Here is a 26,439-nt window from a genome sequence, read left to right on the forward strand (position 1 = left end):
CCTAACTGAGGGTCCCCACCTTGCCCGCGGGTGTCCCCACCCTTTTCAGGCGTGCACCCCCCACTCTGCCCGTGAGGTCCTGCCCCTGTTTTGGGGTTCTCCTCCCGCGCTGGGAGGTTCACCCCGTTCCTTTCGCCGTCCCCCTTAAGCAGCCGTCGGGGCGTGCAGCCACCTTAAGGGAGCCCCTCCCCCGGCGGGCTGGGACGAGCCCTCCCCCTCCTTGCCCGCCGTCCCCTCCCTCGCCGGCCCGGCCCCGCACGGCCCCGCACGGCACGGGGGGTTGCCATGACAAGCATTTTCTCCCGCTAGCTCCGGGACCGTTCCCCCTCCATCCCATGGCCAGTCGCGGGGGCTCCGCCGCCAGCCGGGCGCCGTGGGACCGGAGCCGGTGAGTGAGCGGGGGGACCCCGGCAGCGCCGCACACGGGGGTCCCGCGGGGGGTTGAGGTGCTGGGGGGAGGGGGACACACGGGAGTGGCGTGGGGCGGTCTCGGAGGGGGTTCTTTGTAGGGGCGGTGGGCGCGGGTGGGTGGGAGCATCGCTGCCACCGCTCTGCCGGGGCGGGTGGGGCGCTGGCAGCGGGGATTTCACCCGCCCCGCTCCGTCCCAGTGCAGCAGGTGGGATGGGGGAAGGGGGCTTGGCGTGGGTCCCTAGAGCGTGGGGTGGGGGACTCGGCGTGGGACCCCCCGATCTCAATCCCACGTGGGAGAGGGGTGGGGTGATGGGATGAGCGCGGTCCGGCCGCTCTGGGGTGTGGGGGGGGGGGGCTGCGGGGCGTGCAGCCCCCAAACCATCTTGTGGGGGGTAACTCCGGCAGCCCCCCGGTATTTGGGGTGGGGGGAACGCTCCGGTCGGATCCTACAACTTGTTGCCTGCCCTTGAGGCGGGGGAGGGGGCGGGCGCGGGGTTCCCGCTCGCGCGTGTTGCTGGATTTTTGGGAGGCAGCGAGTTGTGGCATTGCGGGGAGGAGGAGGATGATGGAGGAAGGAAGAGGCGGGGGAAGGGGAGGGGGGCTTGCGGCAGCCCAAGGACAGAGCGGGGAAGGTGCTGCGTGGGTGGGTTTGGGGTGGATTTTTCCCCACCCGTGGGGCAGCAGGGGGGGCTCTGCTCCCTGCCTGGAGTGGGGTGACTCGGGTGGGGTGGGTGGGATGCAGTGGGGAGGGTGGGATGCAGCGGGGAGGTGCGTGGGGGTTGCCCACGCCACGGCTGGGCACGTCCCCCTCCTGCCTGCACCAATCCAGCTGGGCAGAGCCACGGCAGAAAACAGGAGTGGGGAGGCGGAAAATAAATTAAAAAATAAATCAGGAAATCTATAGGAAAGCCGGCCAGGCTCTGGCCTCGTCCGCCTCCTCCTGCCTCTACCCCCAGCGCTTTCCCTGCATCCCAGCCCCGGCTCTGGAGCCTCCCAGCATCCCTGGCCTGGCTCGGTGGGTCCGTGCCCCCCGTGGGCTGCCCGGCGGCGGGGGCGGGGGGGGCTGTGCGGAGCTGGGTGGTCCCTCCCTGCTTCGCCAGAGGCGAGTGGAGATGTTGGGAGGGGAGGAGGGACAATAGGTTATTGTGCTCTTATCTCTGGAGACCTGAGCTTGGGTGGGGGTTTGCATTGCGAAGCTCAAACCAGTGCAGCCAGTTTCTGCGCGTGGCCGTGGACGGGCAGCCCTGGACGTGGGTGGACGGGCAGGAGCCGAGGGCAGCGAGCTGGGGTGGAGGTGAGTGCTCGGAGCTCGCCACGGGGCACGCAGAGCCGTCCTGGGGCCGGGGGACACCGAGCTGAGCCCCCCCAACCCAAACCCCCCTCGGGCTGCGTGGACAAGGCAGGGGCTGCACCGCTGCCTGCGCCCTGCCTGGCTCCAGACACTGCCCTCAATCTTTCGCTTCTCTGAGCACTGAAACGCACCTAAATTATTAAATCATGAGCGAGAGAGGCTGACGCCCCCGCGCTCCGCCAGCCCCACCCCGCCGCTCCCCGGGGATCCCTCCCCAGCCCCGGGCTTCCCTCCCCGGCTGCCCCCTCGGGTGACCTCCCCCCCTCGGAATCCCACCCGTGGGCTGGCTGCTGCCTCAGGGGGGCTGCAGGTGCCCCTCGTATGTGGGGGGTGGAGGGCCCTCCTTCAATGGTGGGCGCTGGGTGGGCTTGGGGGCTTCCCAAATTCCACGCTGTGACTCCGTCCGGCCGGGCTGGATTGACGTGGATACGCGGATCGCCGTGGCACGGGGAAGGTGCCAGTGCCGGGATGGTGCAGGTGGAGCTGGGAAGTGCCCAGGGCGGGCAGGAGGCAGCGCTTCCCCGTTCCTCCCCTCGCACCGCGCATTCCCCGCGGGCTCCGGCCCCGTTCCACCCTGGCCGCCGGCGGGGCCGTGCCTGCCGCTCCCCGTGCGAGCCCCGGCTCCTTCCCTGCCTCCTTCCCGGCTAGAAAAGCGCTGGGAAGTGCTGGAGCGCTTGCAGGTAGAGAGGTTTGAGAGGGCGCAGGCTGTTGTTGGGTGTTGGTTTCTTTTTTTTTTTTTTTATCTTTTTTTTTTTTTTTTGTTTTCGCTTGCGATGATGACGGAGGGAATTCCCTGCGCTGCCGGCTCGCCGCTCGCGTGCCGTGGGTCCGCATCTCTTCCCGGGGGATCTGTCGCTGTCACCCGAGCCTTGCAGCCTCCGGAGCCGGGAGCCGCCGAGCCCGAGCCCCCGGGCAGAGGCCGGGCAGGGCGGGGGCAGCCGAAGGATGGCACAGGTCCTTGGGCAGGATGAGTAAGAGCAGGGAGGGACGGCTGCTCCTCTTCACTATTGTTCAGCAGTCGAAAGAGCCGGGGTGGAGCTGAGCCTGGAGTTTCCCCTTGTCCCCAAGCCCTGAGAGACAGGGAGTCCTTCCCTGCCTGCCCCCTGCTCCTTCCCTGCCCTCCCTTCGCCGGGGCCGCGGATTCACCGCGCGTTCCCCGCTCCTCTCTCGGGTTGTGGTTTTGGTTGGCTTTTTTTTTTTTTTTTTTTTTTTTCCCTTTTCCTGTTTTCTCCTCCCTGCTAGGCCACGAGCGGAGTTTTCCCGCAGTGGCCACACGCGCCCGTTCCAGCAGCGCGGGATGGAGCCTGCGGGGACTCGGGGACTCAAATCCCTGCGGTGCGGGGCACTTGCGGCCGCCGCCCGCTTGCTGCTGCTGCTGCTGCTGCTGCTGCTCCCCGCGCAGGGCCCGGGGAAGGGCTGGCAGCTCTGGCTTCCTCCTCGCCCACGGCTCCTCCCCGCCGGGCAGGGCTGCGCCGTGCTGGGAAAGGAGCCAGCGGAAAACCTGGGGTGAAAGCCCGGAGATCCCGCTGGGCTCCGGGAGCGGCTGGGGCAGGGACGTGGAGCCCAGGGAGGGATGCTCGGTGTGGCCGTGGAAATGGGATGCAGGTCCTTTGGGAAGTGACCAGTGATGAGAGTGCCCATGGCAATGGGATGCAGGTCCTTTGGGAAGTGACCAGTGATGAGAGTGCCCATGGCAGAGGGATGCTGGTCCTTTGGGAAGTGACCAGTGAGGAGAGTGCCCATGGCAATGGGATGCAGGTCCTTTGGGAAGTGACCAGTGATGAGAGTGCCCATGGCAGAGGGATGCAGGTCCTTTGGGAAGTGACCAGTGAGGAGAGTGCCCATGGCAGAGGGATGCAGGTCCTTTGGGAAGTGACCAGTGATGAGAGTGACCATGGCAGAGGGATGCAGGTCCTTTGGGAAGTGACCGATGGTCAGTGTGACCATGGCAAAGGGATGCAGGTCCTTTGGGAAGTGACCAGTGATGAGAGTGCCCATGGCAGAGGGATGCAGGTCCTTTGGGAAGTGACCAGTGATGAGAGTGCCCATGGCAGAGGGATGCAGGTCCTTTGGGAAGTGACCAGTGATGAGAGTGCCCATGGCAGAGGGATGCTGGTCCTTTGGGAAGTGACCAGTGATGAGAGTGCCCATGGCAGAGGGATGCAGGTCCTTTGGGAAGTGACCAGTGAGGAGAGTACCCATGGCAGAGGGATGCAGGTCCTTTGGGAAGTGACCAGTGATGAGAGTGCCCATGGCAATGGGATGCAGGTCCTTTGGGAAGTGACCAGTGATGAGAGTGCCCATGGCAGAGGGATGCAGGTCCTTTGGGAAGTGACCAGTGATGAGAGTGCCCATGGCAATGGGATGCAGGTCCTTTGGGAAGTGACCAGTGATGAGAGTGCCCATGGCAGAGGGATGCTGGTCCTTTGGGAAGTGACCAGTGATGAGAGTGCCCATGGCAGAGGGATGCTGGTCCTTTGGGAAGTGACCGATGGTCAGTGTGACCATGGCAAAGGGATGCAGGTCCTTTGGGAAGTGACCAGTGATGAGAGTGCCCATGGCAGAGGGATGCTGGTCCTTTGGGAAGTGACCAGTGATGAGAGTGCCCATGGCAGAGGGATGCTGGTCCTTTGGGAAGTGACCAGTGATGAGAGTGCCCATGGCAGAGGGATGCTGGTCCTTTGGGAAGTGACCGATGGTCAGTGTGACCATGGCAAAGGGATGCAGGTCCTTTGGGAAGTGACCAGTGATGAGAGTGCCCATGGCAATGGGATGCAGGTCCTTTGGGAAGTGACCGATGGTCAGTGTGACCATGGCAAAGGGATGCAGGTCCTTAGATGGGGATGTGGCCAATGGTCAGTATGACCACAGCAATGGGATGCAGGCCCTTAGATGGAAAGTGGCCACTGCAGCACAAGCGGTGCCACTTCCCTGGTGGTCCCCACCTCCCCTGGCTTGCTGGGAACTCCAGGATCAGGGGATGCTGCTGGATGCCTGCAGCATTCCCGGTAAGGAATGGCTGTTCTGGCACACCCGTGGGGATCTGGTGTGCAGAGGAGGAGATAAATCAGTGGGGGCGAGCTGGGAATTTGAACCCATCCCTCTCCCCCTCGTGCTGTGCTGGGTGGGAACAGGGATCCAATGGGTGGTGCTGGTGCTGGAGATGCTCCTGGAGGAAGCAGCGTTGATGGCAGAGGGTGGCAGAGCTGTCCCCAGCCTCCCTCCTCTCCACTTTGGTGCAGGCAGAGGTGACCAGCGGGGGGACAGGGACAGGCAGGTGACAGGATCCTGCCCAGCCCAGAGCTCCCCACTGGTTTTCCCAGTGCCACTGGGACAGGGAATGTGTTTTGGGGTGCGGGGCCAGCCTTGGGGTCCCTGGGAGCAGTCGGGTGACAGGCACGTTCCCTGTCACCTCCTGCCAGCGCCGAGGCCGAGCTAATGAACCCTGTGACTTTGATGTTTTAATTAGTTGCTCTTGGCTTTAATGCACGGCGATTATAGAGTTTCCATGTACTTATAAACCCTGCCCCTCTGCTGGATCATTAGGAAAAGGGAAAAGAGACAGAAGGGAAGCCTGGATAGGGACAGGAGGGAAGCTTGAGCCCTGCAGAGCAAATGACACCCGCTGGGGCGTCATCCACCCGGCTGGTGACTCCTTTAAACCGCTAATTAAGCACCTCAAATCCTGGGAGAGCTCTCTGTGAGTAACAGCTGAGCTCAGAGTCCTCCTGCATTTGTGAGCTTCGGGGAGGGGTGTCGGATTTGAACGTGGGAAGCCGATGCACAGCCCTGGAATCAGGAGTTGGGGCTGTGGGATTCCCTTTTGGGCCGGCTCTGCTCTCTCCAGGGCAGCCAGGCCACTGCAGCCCAGGCCGGTGGTGAGGGACATGGGGATCCTGGTGGGATGCTGAGTGCTCCTGGGCAGCTTCCCTGGGATTTCTGGGCTTCTGGATCATGGCATCAAGTCCTAAATGGGGACCTAAACAGGGACCAGGAGGGTGCAGGCTGGGGAGGGGACACACAGCTGGGACACCAGCAGCCCTCTGCCCAAATCCCGCAGCTTCGGAGCGAGGGAAGGGACGTGGGAAGGATCATCCAGTGCCACAGGGAGAGCTCCTGGCCTCGGGAATCCCTTCCTTCCCTGCGGCACGAGGGGCTGTGGCAGCCCCTGGGGCCACACCAGCGCCCCACTGCAGAGCCCGGGCCTGTCCCCTGCCACCCCCGCCCACTGCGGCCACCCGGGGCCGGGCCCTGGCGTGTCCCCAACGGGGGGAACTCCTGCCCAGGGCGGCGGCAGCAGCAGCCAAGGGGAAGCTTGGGCCAAGTGTCCGCGTTTTGTGCTGACGGGGAAACTTTTCCTTCGACGCTTCCACGGCCGGGATGAGTCGGCAGCTGGGGCTGAGCCGAGCGGGGTGCCGGGGGCGAGAACCAGCCGCGATTTTCCCATTCCGTGCCGGATCCCTGCGTTTTCCTGCCGCCGAGGCAGCCGTGGGCTGCGGGAAGAAGCAGCGAGCTGCGGCTGAGCCCGGGCAGAGCGCGTAGGAGTCCCCACCCGGAAGAGTTTGTCCGGCGGGGCCGGGCAGGGAGGAATCCGATCCCTCCTTTTCCCAGGCTGGGATCCCAGCGCGCTTGGCTTCTCCTCCGTGGCCTTGGCCGGCTCCCCGCTGCCGAACCCCCTCCAGCGTGGGTCTGGCCCCCCGCTCCTCCCGCCGGGCCGGGAAGGGTCCCGCAGCAGCGATTCCCGACATCTCCTCTTTGTCTGCGGCTCGCAAAGGTCAGCCCTGCCTCGCTCCGTTAAGGAGCTGTAAATAATCCCGCTGCTTGTGCCGCGGGGCCGGCTCCAGGGCTGAGCCCAGCATCCTCCTCCTCCTGCCCGGGCCCAGGAGCCGTGCCAGGGGAGGTGATGCCAGCCCCGGGGGGGACGCAGCGCTGCAGAGCCGGGGGCAGCGGGGTGCGGGGGGCCCGGGGCTCTCGCTGCCGGGGGGGAAAGCGGCGTGTCCCATGCCAAGGGCAAGAGTCGGGATGGCTGCTCCCGGCTCCTGCCTTCTCCAGGCTAAAAATAAGCCGCTGGCCCTCACCGTGCTGCCTCTGCTGGGTCTGGGGGGGCTGGCGGTGGGCAGGGGGTGAATGCAGGCGCCGGGGGGAGCGCGGGGCAGCGCAGCCCCGCGGGGCGGTGGCAGGGCCTGTGTGGGGTTGGAAGTGACCTTTGCTCTTTGAGCATCGGGGTCGGTGATCAGATTTGCAGGTCCGGGCTCGGATTTCGGGCAGAAGGTGTCTGATTTTCGAAGATGCTAATTAAGGACCCTGCTGCGGCAGCTGGAGCTTTACTGTCCCTTCGCCACCCCGGGAGGTGCCCGTGGCCCCTGGAATGCCCTCGGCTTTTCGCTTCTCGCCTTTTGTTCCTGCCTGGGAATGCCGATGCCTCGCCTCTGCGGGGCTCCAGCCTTTCCAGAGGCTTGGTGGCGTGGCCCTCATGGCATTCCAGCTCCTTGCCTCTCTTCCCACCTTCTCGCCAGCTTCTTAAAAATAACCCCGTGTTGCTGGAGCGCTGCTGGGGGCACATCCCGGGATCCAGTGGGAAAGCTGTTTTCCTACTCCTGCCATCCCACAGGCAGCCCAGCGACACCGGGATGAGCGAGGAGATGGCTCCATCCTCCAGCGTTGTCCCCTCTCATCCTTGTTCTGTCAAAGCCCCCTGATTTTGGGATGAGCCGGGGGAAATGGGATGGCTCCGAGCGGGATCTGCCGGCTGTGGAATTCGTGTGGCACCTGCACAGCTCAGCCCGGCTGCGTCCCAATCCCCGCCGTGACGGATCGCTGCAGCTGGCAGCCGGCAGCGCGTGGTGCCGAGAGCTTCCCGGAGCTTCCCGCTCCAGAGGGGCTTCCTGCCGGAGCCGGGCACGTGGCCGTGCCAGCAGCACGGATCCGGCACGGCCTCGGTGACGGGGACATGCCTGGTGACCCGGGCTGGGAGGGAGCTCGTACTCCGGCGTGAACCTGAGTTAAACATTATTCCTGCCTCTGGAGCAAGGGAGGGATTAGTGCAAGGATGGAGAGCTCGGTGCAAGGAAGAGGATTGCAGGGAAATGAGGGCAGGCTGGATTTGTGGCCGTGCCGGCAGCTGGGAATGCCAGGGTGGTGCTGGAGGAGCCCCAGGATGGTCGGAGTGAGGCTGGAATCGCGCCTGGCAAGCGTGGAAATGGCAAGCTGGAATGACAACCGGGATTTATCCCGATGGCACAGGCCTGGCTGCTGAATCAGCTGTGGGGAGCTGGGATCAGAAACTTGGCCGGGCTGGGAGAAGCTGGGAAGCGTGGCTGGGATCTTTCCTGGGTGTCCCGGTGCAGACGTGGCTCTGAGTCACCACATCCTGCCTGGGAAAGGTTTGGGTCCCCGCACTTCCATCGGAGCAGCCAGGCAGGGCTCTGGGATGGGCCCTTGGAGGGTCCTGCTGGATTCCTTGTGGGAGCAAGGCCGTGCTCATCCCTAGAGATAAATCTGTGGGGCTGGGGGCCGCAAAGCCCCGTGTCCAGGCTGGAGCTGGGAGAGGGTGAAGCTCCACATCCTGCATTTTCCAGTGTGACTGGTGCTGGCTATTTTTAGTTGTCCAAATTAAGCTCGCCTTAAATGCTGTCTTTTGAGGTTTCTCTGAGGGAGGAGGCCTGCAGTGGTGTTATTTCCCCAGTGATGGATTGCTCTCCAATCTGACCCCAGCTGGACTGGCCAAAAAAACGAAGGGAAGGAGCAAAGCTGTGGCTGGGAAGCGTCTCCTCCCCGCCCAAGGGTGTTTCCCGAGTCAGCAGGAGATTTCCCAGGGAAAGGGGGGGGGAAAGGAAGGAGAAAGCAAACAGCCGAGCCCTGCTCGCATCCTCATGGGGAAATCCAGCTGGAAAAGCTCATCCCGCTACCTGCTCCGGCATCCCCGGGGTGTGCTGTGCCCCTGGGTGTTCCACGGGGTGTTAAATCCATGGATTTCTCATCCCAGCGGCGTTTTGGATTTACTGGAGTGTGCTGGGTGCTGGCTGGGGCTCCTGGAGGAGGTGGAAAAGGCTGGAGCCACGGGCAGGGTGCTGAGGTGTTGCTCCCTGTTTTGGGGGAAGCTCATCCAGAGGGGGCTGTCCTGGTATCCAGCGGATTCTCCAGGTGCAGCCGATCCCACGGGCCCGGCTCTGCTGAGCCCAAACCCATCCACGCCGTGCGCCAGCTCCGTATCCCCCGCTGGATTCTGCTGTGCCGGCTCCTGACCCGCTGCCTTCCATCCCTTCCCATTCCTCGCTTCCCTCCTTGGCATTGTTTTCCCACCTCTCCCCATCCCTGGATGCGCTCCGTGCCTGTCTCGCCTCACCGGGCACCCGCTGGAGCATCCCACGCCTGGAGCCGGCTGCAGGAATGGCCTTTCCTCCTCCTCTCTCCCGTCCCTGCCCGCAGCAGCCGGGTGTTTCCGTGCAGGTCAGCAGCCAGGGGATCCTCCGGCTCCTGCAGTCGGACGTGAAATGCATCGAATCCCGGGAAGATGCTGCAGATGGAATTTCTGCAGCGCCCGGAGGAGGGAGGGATGGGGCTGTGTGGCCCCAAGGGCAGGCACGGCCCGGAGCGAGGAGCTGGAAGTGTTTCCTGGCGCTTCCACGCGCGGGACTGTCCCTTTTCCCTCTGGAAAGGACAATGAGGGAGCCTCCCTTCCTCCTGCCGCTCCCCCAGCCGCAGCTGCCTGCGCAGCCCGGCCGCGTTGTGTCCCAGTCCCCGGGACCTTGCTGGGATCTGTCCCCTCTCGAGATGATGCTTCAGGCACAGGATCGCTGGGAAGGGACCCAGGAAAAGCCAGCAGGGAGCAGAGGGATTTTCCCAAATCTCAGCACCCTCACCTGGGGCCTCCTCACTTCCCAGACAGTGCTGGAGCACCCCAGTCCAAGCTGCCACCCTGCATTCCCGCTATCCTCGTTATTCCGGGAGCAAACTCACTGCCCAGCCCCTGCCTGGGCTCCGTGGAAGGTGCACAGGCTGATGGAGAGGGAGGGGAAGGCCCCTGATCCTGCAGGGAAAATGCAGGAGCCAAGATCTTGGGCGTGGGGGCGATTCTGGCGGGCAGAGCAATCCCGGTGGGACAGCTGGGCCGCAGGGGGAATCCTGCCCGTGCGAAGCCCTGGCATGGCAGGTGGGATCGGCATTTTTCCAGCGGGGTGGGAAGCAGGAATCACCACCCCGAGGTGCGGCCACGCTGGGCTGCGGCGTCCAAGGGGATCCCTCGCTGTATTCCTGGGATGCCTCGCTGTATTCCCACAGATCCCTCACTGCATTCCCACAGATCCCTCGCTGTATTCCTGGGATCCCTCCCTGCATTCCTGCAGATCCCTCACTGCATTCCCACAGATCCCTCGCTGTATTCCTGGGATCCCTCCCTGTATTCCCACAGATCCCTCGCTGCATTCCCGCAGATCCCGCACTGTATTCCCGTGGATCCCGTGCTGTATTCCCACAGATCCCTCGCTGCATTCCCGCAGATCCCGGACTGTATTTCTGGGATCCCACACTGTATTCCCATGGATCCCATGCTGTATTCCCGCAGATCCCTTGCTGTGTTCGTGGGATCCCTCCCTGCATTCCCATAGATCCCACACTGTATTCCCATGGATCCCGTGCTGTATTCCCGCAGATCCCTTGCTGTGTTCGTGGGATCCCTCACTGCATTCCCACAGATCCCGCACTGTATTCCCGTGGATCCCGTGCTGTATTCCCGCAGATCCCTTGATGTATTCCCACAGATCCCTCCCTGTATTCCCACAGATCCCACACTGTATTCCCACAGATCCCTCCCTGCATTCCTATGGATCCCGTGCTGTATTCCCACAGATCCCTCCCTGTATTCCCACAGATCCCTCCCTGCATTCCCATGGATCCCGTGCTGTATTCCCACAGATCCCTCCCTGCATTCCCACAGATCCCACACTGCATTCCCATGGATCCCGTGCTGTATTCCCGCAGATCCCTCTCTCCGTCGGCCTCTGGCGCCGCTCCCTGCCAGCGCAGCGCCCCTAACACCCGGATTTTCCCGGTAATCTGGGCCCTATCGCTGCTAAAGCCGCAATTATCCCGGGATTAGCGCTGGTGCTTAGAGACCCACCTGGGTCCGTGCCGGCAGGGCAGGGCCGTGCCAGAGCTCCCACGGCTCCGGCTCCGGCCAGGACACAGTGGCCGGTGGCTGCTGTCACCTCAGGTGACCCCAGGGCTGCTTTGTCCCTCTCCTTTGGAGGCTGGGCAGAGGCTGCGGGGTTTTTGGGGGGTGTTGCTTGCGGGGTGAGCCCCCCCCGGCAGCGCCGTGTCCTTGTCCCCGCTGTGTCACGTCCTGGCTCTGGAACTCAACCTGAGCTTGGCATCCAAGGCCAGGGTGGACGGGGCTTGGAGCGCCCTGGGATAGGGGAAAGTGTCCCTTCCCATGGAATAGGATGAGCTTTAGGGTCTCTTCCATCCCGAACATTCTGGGGTTCCATCTCGGTGTCATTGTAGGTGTTTTTTCTTGTTTTTTAGGGATGGGGGATGACCTGGAGCACCCCGAGCTGGCATTTATGGCACAAAGGGCTCTGGCAAAGCCTGGCTCGGGGCTGGAAGGCCCCATCCCTCCTTGCAGAAATGTGGGAGGTGTGCTGGCACTGGAGGGAAGGGATATCCCAGTTTGCCGGGGTTACTGGTGCAGCTGGGAGGCTCTGGGGCCTTGGGAGGAGGGAACGTGTGGGGTTGGATGGGGCACAAACAGGATGGCAGGTCAGGACTGTGCCAGGAGCCCTGGGCTGTGGGGCAGAGGTGTGGTGATGGGGCCGGGAATGACTGACAGGGCTGGGAATGATTGACAGGGCTGGGAATGACTGACAGGGCCGGGAATGACTGACAGGGCCGGGAATGACTGACAGGGCTGGGAATGACAGCCCAACGCTCTGTGGTTCCAGATGGGGGTGACTGCGCTGTGGCTGCAGGACAAAGCCCAGTTTTATGGAGCAAAATCGCCCCATGCAGTTGAGAGCAATGCCCGTGATGAAGATGAGGATGATGGTGGTGCCTGTCCCCAACTCGGCGACTTTTCAATATTAATCAGCACTTAATTAAAGCACGCTAACGGTTTTTAATTGCCCTGAGCCCCGGGACAGGCCCCGGTAACCGGGAGTGTGGTGCCCGCTCTGGATTACGGCAGTGCCTGGCGCTGGTGGGAAGCCCAGCTCGAACAAAGCGCCTCTGAAAAGCACAATCCAGGGTTTTTCCAAGGGTTTTTTCCATCCCCCTGGACGCGGGAAGAGAGAGTTTCCCCAAAACACCGGTGGGATTCAGCTGGGAGAGGCAGGGCCGGGCTGCCAGCGTGGGGTGAGACCCTGTGGGTCAGCCCTGAGTGGGTGGGTGCTCGGGATGGGTGCCCAGGATGGTGCCCCTTCCCTTCCAGCCTCTCCCACCCACCCTGGCATCCCTCGCCGTGCCTTCCTGGCGTTTCCCACCCCCCAGCCCCGCTCTCAGATTTGCTTTCGTGTTTCTTTTCCAAGCCGATTCCTGCTGTTTACTGAAATCCTCGCCTCTCCCGCCTCGGGGAGGGGGGTGGGGACAGGGGAGGAGGGCCCTGGGAGGCTCCCGGGGGGGGTGAATGTGCCCTCTCCCACCTCATCCCGCTTTATCCCTCCCCGTGCTCTCCTGGCCCATCTGGCTCTTCCCTCCTATTTATTTTCCATATTTTCCACGTTCCCATTCGCCTCTCCCGCCTGGATTTTTTTTTTTTTTTTTTTTTGGGGGGGGGGGATCTCCACGCTACCACCACGGGGCTTTTTTTTGTTTGTTTGTTCATTTGTTTTATCGGTTTTTTTTTGTTGTTGTTGTTGCTGCTTTTTTCCCGTGTTTTTCTCGGCGAGGGTCTGGATTTGGGGATGGGTTTGGTTGTTGGTTTTTTTTTTTTCCCCCCCCTCCACCTCTGGGATAAAAATCGCCTTTCGCTGCACTCTCCCTCCTCGCCTGGCTCCCTTTAATTAGACTCCTTACTGCATGGAACAGTTCGCAGTTATATATGGAAAACAGCCCACACTTTCCCAGGAGCGGGGCATGTTGGGAAGGGAAACGGGAGCAGCCGGCGCGCTCTTCCCTGAGAGCCGCGTGTGTTTTTCCTATCGCTTTTCCCGACTTTATTTTTTAACCCTTTGCAGCAGCGAAAGGGGCTCGCAGCCTTTTTTTTTTTTTTTTTTTTGAAATTGTATTTGATTTTTTTTCTTCTCCTAACCCTCCCCACCCCGCCCCCATCCCTTGGTGCCGCCTCGCCGCTGTAGTTTGGAAAAATCCCCCGCTCGGCTCGTGCTTTTTGGATGGGAAAAGAAGGATTTGCAGCCGGAGGAGCGTGGAGAGAGGGATCCGAGCTAGCTGGCATCGCTGGAGTTACCCGGTGCCCGTCAGGGATGTGATCCAGAGCGGGAATTCTCGGAGCGGAGGCGATCTCGGAGCAGGGACACCCATCCCGTCCCCCTCCCCGGCTCACGTGGTGGCGGTGGCAGGAGGGGCATCGCTGTCCCCGGCCCTTCCCCGTGTCCCCAGGGCTGCTGCCACCCTCGGCATCTGGCTGCCGGATCGCCCTTCCCGCTCTGGAATTGCTGGGATTCCCCCACAGCGCATCCCAGCTTCGGGGGATCCCCCGCTCTCCCAATTTCCCTGTGCTCTCCAACCGGCTCCGCCTCTCCTGCCTCAGTTTCCCCTCCCCCCGCTGTGATCCAGAGGGGGATTTTTGGGGAGGGATTCCACGGGATTCTTCACGGAATAGGGAAGAGGAAGCGGCTCCCGGCGGCGCTCCGGTGACAAGGTGAGCCACCAGGTGCTCCCCGCTGTCCCGGGGTGTCCCGGGCACCCCGAAACCCATGGGCTGCCCCTCTTCTCCTCCTGCCTCCCCCAAGCAGCCGATGCTTCTCCTGGCTGCTGCTGGAGGAAGTGACGGGACCTATTTTCAGCCCCCAGGGATCTTTGGGGTAGGAATCCCCTGTCCCTGTGTAATCCTGCTAAAAATACCGTGCCCGTGTCCGCGTGTCCTGCCTGGTGGCTCTCCCGTCCCCCAGGGCGTTGTTTTGCCTCTCAGACTCCCCTCTGCTCTGCGTCGGGCCTGGCCCGCTGGGTTTGACTTTATTTAAGCCCAGCTTAAAATTCCTGCGCTTTCTGAACGGGATGTGGGAAAGCGGGAGTGGGGATTGGTGGGGTGGGAGAGGGATGGGGCCGAGCTCAGATGAGCTGTGCTCATCCCACTGCTCCTGAGCTGCCCCATCCCACGGGAGAGCTGGGAATGGCCGGAGCATCCCTGCCCTGGGCTGGCAGCAAGGGCTGGGCCAGGCTCTGCCCGAGCTCCGGCCAAAATCCCAGCGGATCCCGCTGGCCGTGCCCAGGAACAGCTCCGGAGCTCTGTGGGGCAGAGAGCGCCCGTCCCTCCCGGCAGAGCTCCGGGCTCTTCCCATCCTGCCCTTGGCACCATCCTGGGCTTGGATCCCGGCCCCGTGGCCTCTGCTCCGGCCTGGCCAGCACGGACACTGCTCCCAGCCGTGCTCCGGGCTCTCCTGCTCCTCAGGGGCCTCCTGGTAGCGCATCCAAGAGCCGGGGGATGCAGCATCTCCCTGGGAATGGGACTCCCAGCTGCCCGTCCTGCCGGGATTCCTGGTGTCACCTCCCTCCTGTCCAGGTGTGCCGGGAGCTGGGAGGATCCAGGTTGCTCGGACAGGGCTGGGATGTGGCCACAGCTCCGTGTCCATCCTGGTGGTGCTGCCGGATCAGCCCCAGGGGCTGCTTTGCTGCCCTGTTTTTATCCTCCAGTCCCGCTCTGCAGTTCCAAGCTGCCCAAATCCCAGAGCTCTGCTTTGGAGTCGCCCGTGGCTGTAAATCAGCACTAAGCCAAGCCCAGGATGGGTCTGGAGGTGGGAGAAGAGGTCGTGGGGGCAGCGGGGTGGGAGCTGCTGCCCTGGACACCTCCCTGGAGCAGATTTAACCAGAGGAAAGGGAAGAGAGGAGTAAAGGGTCACCCACTGTGTGCCAGCTGGTGCCAAATCACTCAGATTTGGGTTTGGTGGGTTCTTGGTGCTGCCAGGCTGGGAAGAACCCATTTCCTGGTTCTGAATGGGATGGAGAAGGAGTGAACAAAGCCTCGTGCCGGGATCCAGGACAGCCGTGCCAGCCTGGCAGCACCAAGGCTCGGCCACGTGTCACCTCAGCAGGGACAGGTACCTGGCGGAGGGGACAGAGGGGATGCCCGGGGGATGCTGTGCCCCTGCAGAGGGTGAGGCCTGCAGGTGTTTGGTGCTGCAGGAGAGACTGGGATTGCTCCCTGTCCTCCTGCATTCCTGCACCGGCCGTGCTACCTCGTAAAGCACAAAAGAATAATGAGAGGAGCTGCGCTGATTTAGTGCAGGCGCCGCCAGAGAAATACCAAGGCCTTAGATGGAAACATTCCCCCTGACAGCTCGCCTGGAGCTCCCTGCTTTTCCTTTGCTTCCACCCCCCCGAAATTCCTGGGCCGCTGCACCCTGAGGCGCGGGGAAGCCCCAGCCGGCGGCGAGGGCAGATTCCTGAGCCCCCGGCACCGCGGCTCCGGCAGCTGCGCCGGTGGCTTTGGCACGTGGATGCGACGCTTTTGGAGGCCTGGGCAGCAGGAGCTGGGGCTGGCACAGCCTCTGGTGGCAGCAGGCTCAGGGCTGTGGGTTTAGGGGCTCAGGGATGCAGATTTTGGGGCTCAGGACTGCAGGATTCGGGGAGCCGCGTCCTGGAGCGCCGCATCCACGCGAAGGCTGTGCCCGGCGTTCCGCCTCCAGCCTCTTCCCTGCCCTTCGCAGGAGTTAATTGCTGCCTTGGGCACGCCAAAACCCAGCAGCTTTCCAACGTCAATTAGCAGGAGGCAAAACAGGAGCAAAATGGGAGCCAGGGCAGCTGGAATGAGCAGGGTGGTGGTGGCCGCGTGAGTGCCCCGCAGAGTGGCCGGTGGCATTTGGGGGGAATGTCACCTCTTCCTGCTTTTTCCTTGTGCCTTCCCCGTGACCTTGGCCCTGCTGCCATCGCTCCTCTCGGTCCCACAGCCTGGCAGGAGGAAGGAGAGGAGGAGGAGGAGGATGGTGTGACACAGCCAGGGGTGGGACAATGCTCTGGTGGCTTCCCCACCCGTGGTGTCCCCTGCGTGGGGACGAGGGGCCAAGGGGGTGACAGCCGGCTTGGGGACAGGCCCCCAGCCTTGTGGCCTGCACGTGGCTGGCACCGGGAATTGTGCGCCTGGCACGGCCGCGTGGGAGAGAATACTATGGGACTGTGCCACCCGTGGGCACCTGCACCGCCAGGAGCGGGGTGCTGGTGACACCAGCGGCTCCCTGGTGACAGCGGGTGGCACGCTGAGCCTGGGGATGCGGTGGCTCGTGGCGTGTCCCCTCACTCGTCCCCAGCCCCGCGATGCGGACGGGGAGGTGCGGAGGAGCCGGCCCCGCGTGGGAGTTGGGAATTGTCACTCGTGGGAGTTGGGAATTGTCACTCGCCGGGACCCGCGGGGCTGCGGGACGAGGGGAGCTTGCCCTGCCCTGCCCTGCCCTGCCCTGCCCTGCCCTGCCCTCCCTGCCCTGCCCTGCCGTGCCCGAGGTGCTGCTGCGGGGGCTGGCGAAGAGCAGCCCCGAGCGCCTGATCCCGATCCCAACAGCGAATTCCCGCTGGAGGTGCCATTCCTGGGCCGCAGCACCGGCCCCGCGCCCTGGGCTCAGCCCCTGCTCCGTGACTGGTTTGTCACTGGCTTTGTCACTGGCTTTGTCACTCGGCTGGTGACTCGGTCAGTGACTCGGTTTCCCTGGCACAGCGCTGCTGCTGCCGCGCTCCGCGAGGCCCCAGCGCTTCCTGGGCGTTTTCCCGATCCTTTTCCAGCTGCGATGCCCGCGGGGGGGACGCGTTTATTCCCCCGACTCGTACAGGATTCAGGCTGGGAGCTCCTTCCCCCTCTGCACCGCGAGGGAACGAGGGGGTCTGGCCGTCACTGGGGTCCCCCCCCCGTGCCGGGGTTTGGCTCTGGAGTGTCCCCAGGTGTGGCGGGGGTGGCACCGGGGCCGTTCGGCGCTGCCGGGTGCGGGGGGAGCCCCTCCGGGCAGGGAAATGTCGCTGTCCCCTCCCCTGGCGCGCTCGCCGGAGGAAGCGGATGCTGCGGTGGGAGGAGGCACCCGGAGTGCCGCGGGTGCCACAGGTGCCTGTCCCCGGGAGCCCCGGGCGGCCACCGCTTCTGCTTTCGCCACCCGGGGCAAGGAGCGGGGCGAGGGGACGCCAGCGTGACCGGGGGTGAAGGGGACAGATCCTGCTGAGCTGGACGGATGCTGGCGCAGGGTCCGTGAGTGGCCGGAGGGCTCTGTCCGGGCTGTCGCAGCCTCGCCTTGTCCCCTCTGCCTCTCCGTGGCACCGCGGGATGGAGGCTCTGGCACCGTGACCTTCGCTGCCCTTCCCACCTCCGCCACCCTGCCCCTCCTCCCTTGGTGGCTGCCGCGGGAGAAGCTCTTCATCTCCAGGGTGACAACCCTCGCCGGGATGTCCCCTGACCCTCAGAGCCAGCCCCGAGCATGAGGTTTGTCACCCTGAGCCACTGCCTTGTCTCCTGGCCGCCGCAGGAGGTGACACCCCCGCCGTGTCGCCTGCGGGTGGCCTCGCGGGGCGCCCGGCGCCGGAGGGGTTAAGCAGGGAAGGCTTCCCCTGCCAGGGGTGTTGCTGGGAACAGGCAGGAGCGGGAGCGGGAGCCATCTGCACATTGCGATTTGGTGAGTGTGCAGGGGAGGGGCCCCCGGCCGGGCCTCGGGGTGCTGGGGCCGCCCCGCTGCCCGCGGTGCGGGGTTGGGGGGGGGGTTGGGGACCCCATAAAATCCCCTATAAAAACCCCATAAAATCCCCCAAGAGCCGCTGTCAGCGCGGGCCGGGCGCCGCGTGCTCCACGTGGCCGGGTGTCCGTGTCCGGCGTGGGGCACGGACCCGGCTCGGACCCGCTGGGGCCGGCGTGGGGGTCGCTGCCCTCCCTGTGCCCCCTCCCCCGTGGCTCTCCGTGCCCTGCCTGTCCCCAAGGCTGTCACCTGTTGGAATGGGGCACCAGAGTTGTGCCCAGCTCCCAGCACAGCAGCCCCCCTGGTCCCACGTTCCCCACTGGGAAGGTGTCTCCTCCCTCTCCGAGGGGTTCCAAGGGGGTCTGGTCCCCTCCCCGAGCCCCTCCCCCGCTGGCGGCAGCACCCGATGTGGCTCTCCCGGTGATTTCCTCCCTGGATTCAGCCATTCCAGAGGATTTTCCTCTCCCTCTCCCCTCCCGGCACCGCTCCCACGTGGGTGCAGGCTCCCAGCAGCCCGGCGGGGTCCGTGGGGTGGGCAGGGAGAGCGCTGCGGCCTCTCCAGGGACGATTCCCAGCCGGCAGGGCAGGGAAAGGTGCCCCAGGCCCGTTTTTCCTGCTTTAATTGGCTACTTTGGCTCTTGGAGTCCGTGTGTCCGTCTGGAGATCTGTCCCTGCAGCCTCCCTCATCCCACTGCAGACTCAGCTTCGGATTCCCAACGAGAAAAACCTCAAACCCGAGCCGAGGAAGGGTAATTTTGAGGGAGTTGGTTTGAATTTTTTTTTTTTTTTTTAATTGTTGGGGTTTTTTTCCCCCTCCCTCCCCACTTGGCAACGTAAACAGCAATCCTGAGAGCTTTACGTTGAGTTTGCCATGGCAACCTCCAGCAGCCCAGCGTTCCCAACACCCCATTCCCAAGGTGGGAGAGGAGATGGACCCCGCTGGGCGCTGCTGAGGGGGGCAGCGTGTGGGGCTGGGATCCAAGGGCTTGGGAGAGGCGATTCCACCTCGATCCAACCTGATCCAAGCTGGGATTTGTGGCCCTGGGCAGGGAATGTGGTGGCTGGTGATGCTTTTTCTCGGCACGGTGCTGTCTGCGCTGGCTGGTGGGAGATATCCCAGCTGGAGGAGCACGGATTTCAGCCTCCTTCATGGATCAGTGGGAAACAGGGATTTCAGGATTTCATCCCCGAGCTTGGGCAGGGATTGCTCCATCTCTGATCATCCGTGGGAGGACGGAGCAGTGCTCCTGTCTGTCTGTCAGGATCTGATCCGATGTCCTGAGCCAGGACGATCTTTGTCCTTGCCCAGGGACTCAGCCACGGCTGCTGCCAGGCTCCGGGTGCCATCTGTGGTGCCGCCAGCATGGCAGCAGGGCCACCTGTGGCGTGGCTGAAGGGGCCACTTGTGGCATCTCCAGCTGACTGTTTTCTCCTCGTCGCTTTTTGAGTGCGTTCCTGTCCCCGAGGTTAAATCCAGCAGGTCCTTTCCTCGTGCCTGGGGCTGGGGTGGGCACGGAGCATGCTCAGGTGGTGGCCTGGCCGTGGGCACTGTCCCTGGCAGGACAGAGGACCCTCAGGTGGTGGCCTGGCCGTGGGCACTGTCCCTGGCAGGACAGAGGACCCTCAGGTGGTGGCCTGGCCGTGGGCATTGTCCCTGGCAGGACAGAGGACCCTCAGGTAGTGGCCTGGCCGTGGGCACTGTCCCTGGCAGGACAGAGGACACTCAGGTAGTGGCCTGGCTGTGGGCATTGTCCCTGGCAGGACAGAGGACCCTCAGGTGGTGGCCTGGCTGTGGGCATTGTCCCTGGCAGGACAGAGGACCCTCAGGTGGTGGCCTGGCCGTGGGCACTGTCCCTGGCAGGACAGAGGACACTCAGGTAGTGGCCTGGCCGTGGGCACTGTCCCTGGCAGGACAGAGGACACTCAGGTGGTGGCCTGGCCGTGGGCACTGTCCCTGGCAGGACAGAGGACACTCAGGTGGTGGCCTGGCCGTGGGCACTGTCCCTGGCAGGACAGAGGACACTCAGGTGGTGGCCTGGCCATGGGCACTGTCCCTGGCAGGACAGAGGACACTCAGGTGGTGGCCTGGCCGTGGGCACTGTCCCTGGCAGGACAGAGGACCCTCAGGTGGTGGCCTGGCTGTGGGCACTGTCCCTGGCAGGACAGAGGTGCCGGGTGGTGGCCTGGCTGTGGGCACTGTCCCTGGCAGGACAGAGGACACTCAGGTGGTGGCCTGGCCGTGGGCACTGTCCCTGGCAGGACAGAGGACACTCAGGTGGTGGCCTGGCCATGGGCACTGTCCCTGGCAGGACAGAGGACACTCAGGTAGTGGCCTGGCTGTGGGCACTGTCCCTGGCAGGACAGAGGACCCTCAGGTAGTGGCCTGGCCGTGGGCACTGTCCCTGGCAGGACAGAGGACACTCAGGTAGTGGCCTGGCTGTGGGCACTGTCCCTGGCAGGACAGAGGACCCTCAGGTAGTGGCCTGGCCGTGGGCACTGTCCCTGGCAGGACAGAGGACACTCAGGTGGTGGCCTGGCTGTGGGCACTGTCCCTGGCAGGACAGAGGACACTCAGGTGGTGGCCTGGCTGTGGGCACTGTCCCTGGCAGGACAGAGGACCCTCAGGTGGTGGCCTGGCTGTGGGCACTGTCCCTGGCAGGACAGAGGACACTCAGGTGGTGGCCTGGCCGTGGGCACTGTCCCTGGCAGGACAGAGGACCCTCAGGTGGTGGCCTGGCTGTGGGCACTGTCCCTGGCAGGACAGAGGACACTCAGGTGGTGGCCTGGCCGTGGGCACTGTCCCTGGCAGGACAGAGGACACTCAGGTAGTGGCCTGGCTGTGGGCACTGTCCCTGGCAGGACAGAGGACACTCAGGTGGTGGCCTGGCCGTGGGCACTGTCCCTGGCAGGACAGAGGACACTCAGGTGGTGGCCTGGCCGTGGGCACTGTCCCTGGCAGGACAGAGGACCCTCAGGTGGTGGCCTGGCTGTGGGCACTGTCCCTGGCAGGACAGAGGACACTCAGGTGGTGGCCTGGCCGTGGGCACTGTCCCTGGCAGGACAGAGGACACTCAGGTGGTGGCCTGGCTGTGGGCACTGTCCCTGGCAGGACGGAGGTGCCGTGCAGCCGTTTATTATTCCGGGCAGGTTCGGCTGCAGCACCGAGGCGGCTCCGCTGCTCCTCGCCAGCCACTGCTCCTGCCTGGAGCCTGCGCTGCTCCTTCCTCCCCTCACACCCCGGGAGGCTCCGGGGCCTCATCCCAAACTCCTTGTCCAGCTCGGGGGTGGCATTTGGGAGGTGACACAGCTGCTGCCGCAGGGGAACTCGGGTTCCCACTCCTCTCCCACCTGGGATGTTTTCTTCCTAAGGGGAGCACTTGTTCCTCTCCAGGGTCTGAGGGCTCTGGGAATGAATTCCTGGAGTGGATTCAGAACCTGCTGGAGTCACTGGGAGCTCCTTAGAGTGAGGCTCTGGTCCGGGTGGATCCTTCCCAGTTTGGCCACGGAGCCCGTGCTGGGCTTGTGGGATGGGGCCGGGAAGGGCCGGGAATGGGGCCGTGATCCCAAAAGGGCTGGGGGAGGATGCTCAGAGCAGACAGGAGCCGTCCCACACCTCGGTGGCAGGTTGGGATCACACGGTGGGATACAGGGATGGTGCCGGTGCCGGGTCCCTCCTTTACCCCCGAGGGCAGAGCGAGTCCCAGGCTGGAATCCCTCGGTGGGACGCAGGGATGGAGCTGATCGCTGCCCCCCTGAGCTCCATCAGGGGTAATTAAGGGCTAGGCCGTTCCAGTGTTAATTAACTGTCTCCCTCTTAACCTCTGAGCTCTCCTCAGACAGCGCCGGTTGCTGTGAAAGAGGAGGAAATGAGCGTGGTGGGGTGGGGGAATTATCGCTTTTTCTCTTAATCAGCAGGAGCCTGCTTAATTGGGCCTGCCACCTCCTGCTTCCCGCTGCCGGGAGCTGCGTGCCTCGCAGGGATGGATGAGCTCAGCTCCACCAGGAGCTGTGGGATAACGGGGCTGGGAATGGGCAGGGATGCAGGAACTGGTGATCCCTGCTGGATGGGGCTCGGGTGTCCCGGGAGCTGCGGTGTCCCCATCCCTGTGCTCCCATCCCCATTTCCCCCATCTCTGTGTGCCACATCCCTGTGTCCTCCGTCCCCGTTCTCCCTGTCCCCCCGCCCATCCCTGCAGCTGGGGGACAGGTCCCTCCTGAGCTGGGGATGTTCTGACAGCGTCCCTGCTGTCCCTGAGGTTCTGTTGGTGCCTGTGGTGTCCTGATAATGCCAGGAGCTGCCCCAAGGGTGCTGCTGCCGGGATAAGGAGCTGCTCCCGAGGGCCAGGCAGGGAGGGGTTTGGTTTTTTGGGGTTGTGCTGCCTGAGAGATTGAAAAGTCCCTGTGGCTGGGGCTGGAATTGGGGTGGTTTGGGACAGCTCTGTGATGATTTGGTGCCTTTCTGTTGGAATTTTGAGGGCTGATGTACCCCGTGAGCTCCTGGGATCAGTAGTGGGCATTCTCCCTCCTCCCTCCTGTCGTTCCTGTCCCTTCCCAGCTCGCTCTGCCACCGGAGTGGCCGTTCCCCTTTCTGTTCTTTATTTATTTTGCCCTAGGAAAGATGTTATTTTCTCTCCGTGAGAGCCTCCCCTCGCAGCCTTTTTGCCTCTGGAGTGCCGGGAGCTTCCCTGGAGCTTGGGAACAGAGCTAACCCTGGCTGACAAAAAGCCCTTTTTCCCTCTGGCCTGTGCTGTTCCCTCCATGTCCCTATTTGTCCTTACAGCCCGCCTGGAATGCCAGCAGGGAATCCCAGCCCCCAAATCCCTGAGGAATGGGGGAGCTGTGGGATGCTCCTGGTCCCTGCCTGGCTCGCTCGAAGCATTTTTGGGGCTCTCCTGTCCTCGCTGGGGGGTTGGGACCTGGGGGTGGCAGCGCTGTGGGACGCTGAGACGCGCGGCCGAGAGCCACTGGCTGCCCTTGAGGAGCCACCTCGGAATGGAAAAACCTTGATTTCCGAGATTTTCCCAGGTTTTGGTGGTTTCTCTGCCACTTGCCTCTTCTCTTCAGTGGTTCCTATGGCTGATGTAGAGCCCGCTGGGTGCTGCAGCCCCTTTCCCATGGATATGGGGATATCGGGATATTGGGATCGTTCCCTACCTGCCGGCAGCGCCGGGAGTGATGCTCCAGCCCCGGCGCCCTGCCCAGGGCAGGAAGCAGCTGTTTCCCACTGCCGAGGGGTATTTTTAACCCAAAATCAACGGGAGGGTTTTGTCTGGGCTCAAAGTGAAGAACCACCTGGGCTCCTTTCCTGCCCGGCCCCGGCCCTGCCGCTTTTCGCTGCTCCACACTCCCAGCTCCAGTTCTCACCCAGGATTTTTGCCCAAACCACGCTGACACCACGTTCTCCCTAAAAATCCCCCTCTTGGGCTAGCACCACTCCCCTTTCCCACCTCATGGGGCGCCTCCCTCGTTCCCAAGCCTTCCTAACGGCGATATTTTTGTTTCCCATGGTTGTTTTCGCAGCTCCAGTTGCTGTGGTATCCAGGGAGCCTTTCTCCACCTCCTCCTCCTCCTCCTCCTCCTCCTCCCGCTGCAGGAGCTGCACGCCGGGCGTTGCTAAGGTCGCCTCCGCGGTAACATGCACATCCTGTTTACACCTTCATCCCGACAACTTGGGCTCGGATAGAGCCACCCGTTCCCGCCGGGAAGCCCCCAGGGAAGGGGCCGCATCCCCCACCCCGAGGCGCCGGAGCCGCCGGAGCCGCGAGCGAGGCTGCCGCAGGAGCACCGCGCCGGTGGCACCGTCACCGTGACAAGATGACGAACAACGTGGCCGACCACCACCCCGGGAACTCGGTGGCCGAGGGCAACCATGAGGGGGACTTTGGGTGCTCCATGGTGGAGCTCAGGAACTTCATGGAGCTGAGGAGCGCCGAGGCCGTGGCCCGGCTCAACGACTCCTATGGCGGCGTCCAGAACGTCTGCAAGAGGTTGAAGACGTCACCGGTCGAAGGTGAGTGGCACTGCCGCGGTCTGGGGTTGTCACCTCTGGGGTTGTCACCTCCGGGATGGAGCCTCATGGAGGTGATGTCCAAGGGTGGTGGCTCCCGAGGTCTGGGGTTGTCACCTCTGGGATGGAGCCATGTGAAGGTGATGCCTGAGGATGATGGCTCCAGTGGCCGACCCGTTGTCGGGGATTGTCACTTTTGAGATGGAGCCATGTGAAAGTGGCACCCAAAGGTGGTGGTTCCAGTGGCCGTTCTGTGGTCAGGGATTGTCACTTTCGGGATGGAGCCATGTGAAAGTGGCACCCAAAGGTGGTGGTTCCAGTGGCCGTTCCGTGGTCAGGGATTGTCACTTTTGAGATGGAGCCATGTGAAAGTGGCACCCAAAGGTGGTGGTTCCAGTGGCCGTTCCGTGGTCAGGGATTGTCACTTTTGGGATGGAGCCATGTGAAAGTGGCACCCAAAGGTGGTGGTTCCAGTGGCCGTTCCGTGGTCAGGGATTGTCACTTTTGAGATGGAGCCATGTGAAAGTGGCACCCAAAGGTGGTGGTTCCAGTGGCCGTTCCGTGGTCAGGGATTGTCACTTTCGGGATGGAGCCATGTGAAAGTGGCACCCAAAGGTGGTGGTTCCAGTGGCTGTCCTGTGGTCGGGGATTGTCACTTTTGAGATGGAGCCATATGAAAGTGGCACCCAAAGGTGGTGGTTCCAGTGGCCGTTCCGTGGTCAGGGATTGTCACTTTCGGGATGGAGCCATGTGAAAGTGGCACCCAAAGGTGGTGGTTCCAGTGGCTGTCCTGTGGTCGGGGATTGTCACTTTTGAGATGGAGCCATATGAAAGTGGCACCCAAAGGTGGTGGCTCCAGTGGCGGGGCTCGGTTGGTCCCATCACGCCCCGTGTCCATCATGGAGGCGGCTCCCTGTGCGTTATAAAACGGTCATTTAGGGTGGAAAAGGAGGAAAAAGGAAGAGAGGAGCCTTCCCAGGGCCTTCCCCATCTTCCCAGGGGGCTCCCTGAGGTGTAACCCGGATCCCTGGGAGGCTGGAGCACAGGTGGGATGTGGGATGAGGGATGTGGGATGAAGGATGTGGGGTGTGGGATGGAGTGAGGAGCTCAGGGGTTGTAGGGGGGGTGCGAAGGGCTCACCCCACGGCCCAGCTGCCGCTCCAGCTGTTCCCTGTTTAATCATTTACGGAGCTACGGGGTGGGAAGGGAGGGTGTAAAGGTTGGAGGGCGCTGGGGACGTGCCCGGGTTGCCACTTGCAGCTGTTGGTGGCACTGTGGGTGAGGGATGAGGGCAGCAGGTCCCCAAAGGGGGTGGGGCGTGCACCCAGGGATGGGGAGATGGACCCAGGTCCCTCCTGACCTGAGGATTCTCCAAGGAAAACCTGGGAAGGGCAGCGCAGAGTGGTGGCAGGGATGTCTGGGGTCACCTCTGGGAGGATCTCAGGATGTCACCTCCTCCCTCATGGGCTGGGCTGGCTTTTGGGGTCCCCTTATCAGCGAGGCTGGCGGCACTGGGGGGATGGAGCCATCCCTGGCACTGAGGGGGTGCAGGGGGCAGAGACGCCTTGATTCCAGCTCCGAGGGTTTTCCCGGAGCTGTGGGATGGGGGACGTGGCTGTGCCTGGCCTGGGACAATCTGTGGGATATTTTTAGTGCTGCAAGGTGGGGATTTGCAGCTTTCCAGCTGCGAGTGGGACCGGGAAGGAGAGACAATATCGGGATGTCGTTAGAGAAGGGGGGAAATCCCAGTGGAAATGCAAAGCCCAGGTCACAAAACAATGTGCTCGGGCCTGCCAAAGCGGGACCACGCTCCTTTGGGGTGGGAGGAGAGGCGGGAGGAGAACCCAAAAGGCTCTTTCAGGGGAGGTGAAGGGTTCAGCCCCATCCCAATGGGATCTCATGCCCCTGGCACGTCCCTCCCATGGAGCTGAGCTGCCTGTCCCAAATCCCATCCCGTTGAGCCCAGAGAGCAAAGAAAGGTTCTTTCCTCCAAGCTGGGATTTTTGGGAAGAGCGAAATCCCACGGCAGTCTGCGGCACCTCGGTCTGATCCCGCTGAGAGGGGGTGCACATGCCAGCTCTGTGTCCCTGCTCCCGGATGTTTGCCCCGGCCCCGTTCTCGTTGTGCCTCTGCTGATCACCCCGCTGCGGTGGCACGGGGCCTCGTCCTCCCGCGTGTCACCCGGGGTGTCCTGCTGTAGGATCTATCCTGGAGTGGTTTGGTCCCACCTGGATCCGGGTGGCTCCTGACCCTTGGTGCCACTCTGTGATGTGGCACTGGCTGTCCGCTCTCCAGCCTGGCACTGTTCTCGTGGGCAAACACTGGCCACGGTCCCCAGAGTCTGCCTTGGGTGGCTGTTGGGGCTCCCAGCCACGAGTGAGGGATCCCCAGTACCAGTTTGGGGTCCGCTTGGACCGGCAGCGCCAGCTCTGCCCCAGGAGGTGCCAGCGGACCCAAAACCCCTCGGGACTGCTCCCAAAGTGGCTTTGGGGTGGTGTGGGGTGACCTCCTTGGCCCTCGCCCGGAGCAGAGCGGGGCGGTGGCTCCGCTGAGTCACCGGTGTCCCCTGGGTGCCCTGACTCACCCGGGGCTGCCGCCTCCGCCTCCGTCCCAATCCGGGCTCGGGATCCTGCCGGGGATGGGGGAGAGCTCTTCGTGCCACCCCACAGCCGCTGTCCCCAGGCTGCTCGGGGACTGGTGACAGTTCCCTGCTGTCCCGTGTGGCCTCCACCCAAAAATTCTACCCCATCCTCCCCGCTAATCCTGACCCCCAGACCCTGCAGTGGCACCCATGGGTGGCACCTGCCCGGTGCTGCTGCTCTTTGTCACCCTCTAACCGGCCCCCCAGAGCCTGGTT

The 26,439-nt window shown here is 63.4% G+C and overlaps 1 protein-coding gene across 7 annotated transcripts in view; it reads left to right on the forward strand.

The window, feature by feature from the left end:
• Positions 1–230: 230 nt before the first annotated feature.
• The window catches only part of ATP2B4 (ATPase plasma membrane Ca2+ transporting 4), a 62,074-nt gene continuing 35,865 nt past the window's right edge, over positions 231–26,439 (forward strand). For 2 of the 7 annotated variants that reach the window (XM_032132775.1, XM_032132781.1), the window contains exons 1-2: positions 231–388; positions 23,096–23,585. In XM_032132775.1, coding sequence (XP_031988666.1) covers positions 23,390–23,585 — 196 coding nt within the window. In that variant the 5' untranslated portion in view covers positions 231–388; positions 23,096–23,389. Of the gene's footprint in view, positions 389–6,449; positions 6,538–13,551; positions 13,576–17,102; positions 17,329–17,495; positions 17,519–23,095; positions 23,586–26,439 lie in introns of those variants that run through there. The other 5 variants (XM_032132780.1, XM_032132776.1, XM_032132779.1 and 2 more) reach the window with 5 other exon arrangements.

The sequence above is a fragment of the Corvus moneduloides genome, chromosome 24 (genome assembly GCF_009650955.1).
Source record: "Corvus moneduloides isolate bCorMon1 chromosome 24, bCorMon1.pri, whole genome shotgun sequence".
In the NCBI taxonomy this organism is placed as follows: domain Eukaryota; kingdom Metazoa; phylum Chordata; class Aves; order Passeriformes; family Corvidae; genus Corvus; species Corvus moneduloides.